The 7,661-nt window shown below is 34.2% G+C and overlaps 1 protein-coding gene across 2 annotated transcripts in view; it reads right to left on the bottom strand.

Moving 5' to 3' along the window:
* The window catches only part of LOC116344883, a 4,419-nt gene extending 1,001 nt beyond the window's left edge, over nt 1-3,418 (bottom strand). Inside the window, exons 1-2 of one of the 2 annotated variants that reach the window (XM_031773723.1) lie at nt 201-3,418; nt 66-131 (exon numbers count right to left, since the gene is read on the bottom strand). In XM_031773723.1, coding sequence (XP_031629583.1) covers nt 66-131; nt 201-3,342 — 3,208 coding nt within the window. In that variant the 5' untranslated portion in view covers nt 3,343-3,418. The remainder of the gene's footprint in view (nt 1-65; nt 132-200) is intronic. The other variant, XM_031773724.1, reaches the window with a different exon arrangement.
* Nucleotides 3,419-7,661: the final 4,243 nt, after the last annotated feature.

Here is a 7,661-nt window from a genome sequence, read left to right as displayed (position 1 = left end):
AGATAGCATGAGAATGACTTTTAAGAAATTTGATCGGAAAACACAAAATGTGTACAAATACTTACTAGTCGAAACTTCCTGGGGAGTTTCTGTTACATCTTTTGGTACATCTGTAGCTAGTTCTGAAACACCTGTTAGGTTCATGAGAATGACTTTTAAGAAATTTGATCGGAAAACACAAAATGTGTACAAATACTCACTAGTCGAAACTTCCTTGGGAGTTTCTGTTACACCTTCACAATCAGGTGTGTTGGTAGAACTACCGTCGAAAATAATTGTTATTCCAAATAATTTGCATAGGTCTTCAATTGTGATATATTCAATCAGTGATATCCGATATAATACAGCATCAATAATTGTGCTCGTTACTGGACAATTGTATATGATGGATGATATATCATATTGAGTTAATGTAATTCTAAACATATCGGCGAATTCGATGAGGAATGGACCCAAAATTGTAGAGCCTTTTTTCCACAGGCCTTCAACTATATACCTAATAATAATAGTGCTTGCTTCTTTGGTGGTAATGAAAATCTTAAAATCGCTTGAAACCGTATCCGGAACATTAATATCTGTATTAGGTATTTCATAAATAATGGTGATTCCAAAGAGTTTACAGAGGTATGAAATGTTCATTGATCCCCTTTTTTCGTTCACAATAGACAAAATGAATGGGAAGTCTACTTGTAAGTTGAAAATGTTCGAAGGTATAACTTTTTCGGTGAGTTCAAATCCACACAATTTTGCCCATTCAATAATGAATGGACCCACAGTTGAAGAACCTCTATTCGAGTATTTTTGAAGTATATACTCGATCAATATAACCTCCATTTCAGTTTTTGAAGTAATAAAGTTCTTGAAATCAATTGAAATATTGGTTGAATCAATAATGTTGTCCTCTAGAATTGGTATGGCTGTAGAAATTGATGTAGTTGACGAAGGTGTTTTGATGGTGATTCCAAAGAGCTGGCAAAGGTATGAAACGTCGATTGATCCGCTTTTATTGTTCAAGATAGACAATATGGCTGAAAGGTCCACTTCTAAGCTGAAAATGTTTGAAGGCATATCATTCTCGGTGAGCTCAAATCCACACAATTTAGCCCATTTGATGAAGAATGAACCGAACGTGTCAAAACCTTTATTGACGCACTCTTGAAGTATATACTCTACTAAAATGACTTTCACTTTAGTGCTTGAAGTAACAACATTCTCCAAAGCAGTTGAAATGTTGGTCGTATCAATTGTATGGTCCTCTGAATTTGGTTTGGTTATGGATGGAATGAATTTGAGTCCGAATAAATTGAAAAAATCTTTTACATCGAATGTTTCGTTTTCTTCGTTCACTTGGGACAATATGTATGTGTAGTTTACTTGTAAGTTGAAGATACGCGATAATACGCTTTCCTCAGATATTGTGTATCCAAATAAATTGGCCATTTCTATAAGGCATTGACCAAAAGTTTCAGCACCTTGAATCGAATACTTCTCGAGTACATACTCGACCAAAGCAACGTATACTTTATTACTTGACGTAATAAAATTATTGAAGTCAGTAGAAACGGTGGTCGTATCAATAGTGTTTTCATCTGGAATTGGTGTTGTGGATGGTGTGCTTGAGTTTATGATGATATCTAATAGTTCAAAAATATTTTGGACACTGACTGTTCCGGATTTGTTCCTCAATATAGACAAAACGGCTGCGAAGTCTACCTTTAAGTTAAAGATATTCGATGGAATGTCTTCTTCATCGATATTAAATCCACACAATTCGGCCCAATCGATAAAGAATGAACCGAACGTTTTAGTACCTTTATTTGCATACTCCTGAAGCAAATACTCGACCAATATGACTTTTACTTCAGTGTTTGATGAGATAAAACTGTTGAAAACAGCTGAAATAGTGTTCGTATCGATGGTATTGTCCTCCGGCATTGGTGTGGTTGTGGTTGAAGGGAAATTAATTGTTACGCCGAAGATATTGAAAAAAGATTGTACATCAAATGTTTCGGTTTCATCTTCCACTGCAGCCAACTTAGATGTGTAGTTTGCTTTTACTTTGAAGAACTTTAATGGTATGCTTTCTTCGGATATTTCATATCCAAACAAATTGGCCATTTCGATAAGGCAATCAGCGAAAGTTTCAGCACCTTGACTTGAATACTTTTCAAGAACGTACTTGATCACAGAAACGTACACTGTATTGCTTGTCGTTACAAAATTCCTAAAGTCATTTGAAATAGTGCTTTGAGTGGTGGTAGTTGGAGCTGCTGTGGTGGTTGAACCACTGAAATTGAAATTGATACCAAATAGTTTGAAAAAATCTAGGACATCCACTGGTTCGGTTTTACTGTTCAATGTCGAAAAAACTTTAGTGTAGTTCATTTTTAAGTTGATAAGGCTGGACGGTATGTCTTTTTCACTTAGTTCAAAACCGTATAATTTTCCCATTTCGATAATGCATGGACCCAAGGTTGTAACACCATAACTTGATTGTTGTTCAAGCCCATACTTTACTAGCTCGACGTACACTTCATTGCTTGTTGTAACAAAATTCCTAAAAGCAGTTGAAATGGAGCTTTTGGCAGTAGTTGTTGGAGCTGGTGTGGTTGTGGTTTTGATATTTATGTTAATCCCAAACATTTTGAAAAAAGATTTTGGATTCATGGGTTCACTTAATTTGTTAAATTTATTAATAATTGTTTCAATGTTTATTGACAACTTATAAACGTTTGATGGTATATTTTTTTCAGTAATTGTGTAGCCATACAATTTTGCGATTTGTATACAGACCGGACCAAACTTTTTAACACCCTGTTTTGAGAATTGTTTCAGAACAGCCACAATGGATTTAATTGTCATTGTCTGACTTGATGACACGAATTTCACAAAAACACTTGTAGATTGTTGGGTTGTCGTAGCACTGGATTCACTTGAACTGAGAGCTTCTTTAAGACTCGGAACAACGTTCATGATTACAACGATGACGTTTTCCAAAGTCAAACTTCCATCGTATCGATCAAAATAGTTGGCAATTGACTGAGGATTGAATTCTAAGTCATAGACGTCGGATTGGATGTCATTTTTTGCTACATTTACTTTAAATAATGAATTAGCAAACTTTATGAACGCCGGTCCGAATGTGGAAACTTTATCATCTGATAAATCTTCAAATTCTTCTACTATATCATCGATTTCGACTTTATTTGTTCCACCGTTTGAAATGCCAAACAATTTCAATATTTTTCCGTCGACATCTTGTACCCTAAGTGTTGATTTTGATTGTACCACAGCCACGTTAATGGCACCAATTGCAAGAAAAATTGCTAGTAATTTATACATTTTTCTTTAAATTTTCTTCTCGTTTCTTCTTGTCTGCTCGTCCCTTGGTGCCCGAATAATTGGTATGCGTCTTCAAACTTGGGTGAACTGATGCTTTCTTTCAAGTGAAGTTCCATACTTATACAATTTTCAGTGCTGAACAATGATTTATGATGCTCATCATAAAAATTGCTTTAAAATTGTTATCAATCGCACAAGTGTACGCTTTTGACGTTGTTTTAGCTCAACTTTATTTGAAGATTTTTTATTGATACTATTAATGATGAATTAAATTGCACATTTCAAATTGAAGTTTTACAACAGACTTTATTTGAATTTTTTGAAACAAACACACAAAATATTGCAAATCATATTCGCACGTGTGATTTTGCCAAAAAAAAAATCAAAACGCAGACAACTTACATAATTTGGGGATATTTTGGGAACTAATAACCATAAATCATTTAAACGGTTTATAAGTAGATATAAATGTTGCTCGACGTAAGAATTTAATCAAAGTAAGACAAATGCTTGAGAAATTTCGAGATATATATGACTGTAGTAAGTTTTATAATATAGTTTTATTCAATATATATGCACAGACTTTATTATGAATATAAAACAATATATTTCCTAAAAAAAACATATTTAAAGTCTAAATTCGTACATTTTATGTTGAATAAACATGTTATTCCATTACTACTTCTGATTTCCATTTTCCATCAATTTACAAATGTGTGGGAATAATCATATTCACACAGAAAAATATACAATGAAAACTAGATGATATGCTATCTAAAATTCGTATATAGTAGACAATCAGTCTAGAATTGTATTTGCTTGGACACTTTTCTATATATATGTATATTATTAGAAAATACTTTTGCGTATAAAGTCTTCAATTTAACGATTTTTTTTTTACCTGAAAATCATCATCAAAAATCATGATGCGATCTTGACGACAAGTGATAATTTTGCATCAATAAAGCAACTGAGAATCGTTTCCTTATATGCGTGTTTTTTTAATTTCGTTAAGTTTAATTTTTGTAATCTTCCATTTCACAAACTGTAATACCAAAGTGAATTGATACCATTCTAACTCATCCGCGTCAAATACAAACGTAATTCTTGAAGATAACTCTCCGTGTTTGGGAATAACGAAATTTAATAAAAAATTACCAAGGGGAGAACATGATTCATTCAATTTGTTATTTTATTAAAATTTCGGCTTCATTGCCAAGTACAGTACGAAATTTTAAGCGGAGATTTGAAATTATTTAACAATATTTGAAAGAGATGTGCAAAATATGGATGGAAGATTGTTTCATTACATACCCCCAAGAAATTTATTATCATCAGAAAATCAGGGAAAAAACTGAACGGAAGAGTGATATTATCTAAGTACAATTGACGCTTTCATTATTATGGATGCCAAATTATTTGGCTTGATGATATAATGTAATTATATTTACGGCCTATACTAAGTGCCTATTATCTCATTGCAAATATTTTCTCAACAATTTCACATTTCGACCCATAAAATGAAATAAAAATTAAATACTTGATTGTTTTTAGATAAAATTTGCATTTCATTTCAGATGTAGAAAGACGGTATAAGGTTTTATCTTTTAACAATTAATTTAAAATTATTGTTTCACTCATGTTCACGGTTTGAATGAAGCGAAGATCTAAGCACGTAAAAAAACAATACACATTTTTGACGTCATATACATTAGGTAGATGCTGAAAAATATCGATATTTCAATGAGCTATTCCGGCGAAATTTTGTACTACACCCAAAGAGTTGGAAAGCGGGAAATTGAGATTGGACCTTAATTCACCGAATTCAGCCATAATTCAGGCCATTATCACGCTCCAAGGTAAATCTGTGGAGGCAAACTTCATTTTTGAGCCGATTCATATGGAAAATCAAGCATTTTTCATATTGAAAAATATCGATATTTCACTGACCAATTCCGGTGAAATTTTGTACTACACCCGAAGAGTTAGCAAGCGGGAAATTGGGATTGGACCTTAATTCACCGAATTCAGCCATAATTCAGGCCATTATCACGCTCCAAGATAAATCTGTGGAGGCAAACTTCATTTTTGAGCCGATTCATATGGAAAATCAAGCATTTTTCATATTGAAAAATATCGATATTTCAATGACCAATTCCGGCGAAATTTTGTACTACACCCGAAGAGTTAGCAAGCGGGAAATTGAGATTGGACCTTAGTTCACCGAATTCAGCCATAATTTAGGCGATTATCACGCTCCAAGGTAAATCTGTGGAGGCAAACTTCATTTTTGAGCCGATTCATATGGAAAATCAAGCATTTTTCATATTGAAAAATATCGATATCACAGCGGACGGCAGTTCGCGCGAGTGACGAAACCACATTAGTGTGTTGAAAAGTCGAACTCGCTATATATACACGTAATATACGAAATCCAGACCTAGAATGCCGTTGGCCCCGGGTGATGTATGGTTGGAAAGCCCTTGGGCTATAGATCAAGAAAAAATATAAAAGTTTGAAAATAGGTCCACCTGTCTTCAAAATATGGTCCTTTCAAGCAAAGGGTCAAAATTCAGTTCTACGACCATAGATGGCACTAAATGAGGTCGTTGACCCCTGAGACTTCGATATTCGAATTTTAGAGCTCAATACCTTTCCAACGACCCACTAACCGTCGAAATCGATCAATCCGTTCGAAAAATTTGTTATTTTAAAAATTTCATATGAATTTCTATGAAAAATCAAAATGTCTGTCTGTCTGTGGCCAATTTTGCGTAGTTGTTTCTGATCTTTTTCAAACTTTCTGGGATTAAAGTACATAAAAAACTAAGACTTTTTTGTTCCGGCACTTTTCGATATGGCCGCCATGTTGGCCATGGCCGGCCTCTAAAAGTCACTTTTCGACTTTTTTCCCTATGGTCACCGAAGCGTCATGACTTGACACCCCCCGGACATATGCATATCATTGAAAAGGTCTTGAAGTGAGCTATCGAATGAAGCCATTTGAGGTCCAAAAATTTCAATTTGGAGTGGCCAAATTGGCCAAAAACCAAAAAGTTACCGTTTGGCCGGACACATAATGGCCATTAGCTCGAAAACTAGCCTTTCATGGACACTTGAAAATTTTACCGATTTTTAGGCCCAAGTCTAAGCTATAAAATGCCGCATAGCTTATATCCCAGAAATTTCTTGTCTTCACGATATGGCCTTTGATAGTGCGAATATGGCCACAAATGGCCAAAAAGGACAAAAAATGTTACTTTTAACATTTGAAGTAATTTATGGGCCAAAATGTACTCCAATGACTCTGTAGATATGCTCTGTGCTAGCCAAACAAAATTGAATAAAATATCGACCGTTTTGGATGGCTTTTCCACCAAAAATCGTCCAAATGTACCAAAATTCGAATTTTCAGAAAAATGTCTAGATGTATGAAATATGACATCTTAACAACAAATAACTACATGTTTGATAGTTTCCTCGCATAAGATCGATAAAATACCGAATTTTATGTTCCCTCCCACCAGGCCAGAAGGTGAACTATCGTCGGGAGAGGTGCATGCGGTTAGTCACAAATGAAATTAAAAGAAATCTACAAAACTGTTAGTATAAATGGCAAACTATGCAAAAGGCCACGCAAAAATGGCCATTATTTCATACGGTCGCTGTGGGGCCTAGACTTGACATAACCAGGACAAATACATATTCGTTCGAAAGGTCTTAAAGTAAGCTCTCAAGTGGTGTCAATTGCGACTTAAAAATTTCATGTGGGGGTGGCCAAATTGGCAAAAAACCAAAAATTGACCGTTGACCGCACACATAACGAGCATTTTTTCGAAAAAGACTGCATAATTATGTTCTCTTTAAAATTTCATCAATTTAAGCCTCCAGTCAAAGATGAAACAATATGCATACCACATACCACCGAAAAATACCTCTGTTCCTCATTATGAACCATAATTTGTATAAATTTGGTCCAAAAATAACCTAAAAATCCATATTTTCATTGTATTTGAAAAATATTCGAATTCATGTGTCTTGAATCTTTAACTTGGAAAATAGCGCTTACAAAACTATTGATATCAAATAAAAAACCTCTATCAAGGCGAAGAACGAGTGACGAAACCAAAATTTGAAACACAAAATTTCTGATATCAATTTTGTGACGAAAATAGTTGGTAGATATATTTTCTGTGTACTGTGAATATAAACTTAATAAACATTTGTAAATTCGGAACGTTAGCAAGCGGGAAATTGAGATTGGACCTTAATTCACCGAATTCAGCCATAATTCAGGCCATTATCACGCTCCAAGGTAA

This window comes from Contarinia nasturtii, unplaced genomic scaffold (genome assembly GCF_009176525.2).
Source record: "Contarinia nasturtii isolate CC-2019 unplaced genomic scaffold, AAFC_CNas_1.1 Cnas_scaffold_1182, whole genome shotgun sequence".
Lineage (NCBI taxonomy): Eukaryota > Metazoa > Arthropoda > Insecta > Diptera > Cecidomyiidae > Contarinia > Contarinia nasturtii.
This window is presented reverse-complemented; position numbering and strand designations above follow the sequence as displayed.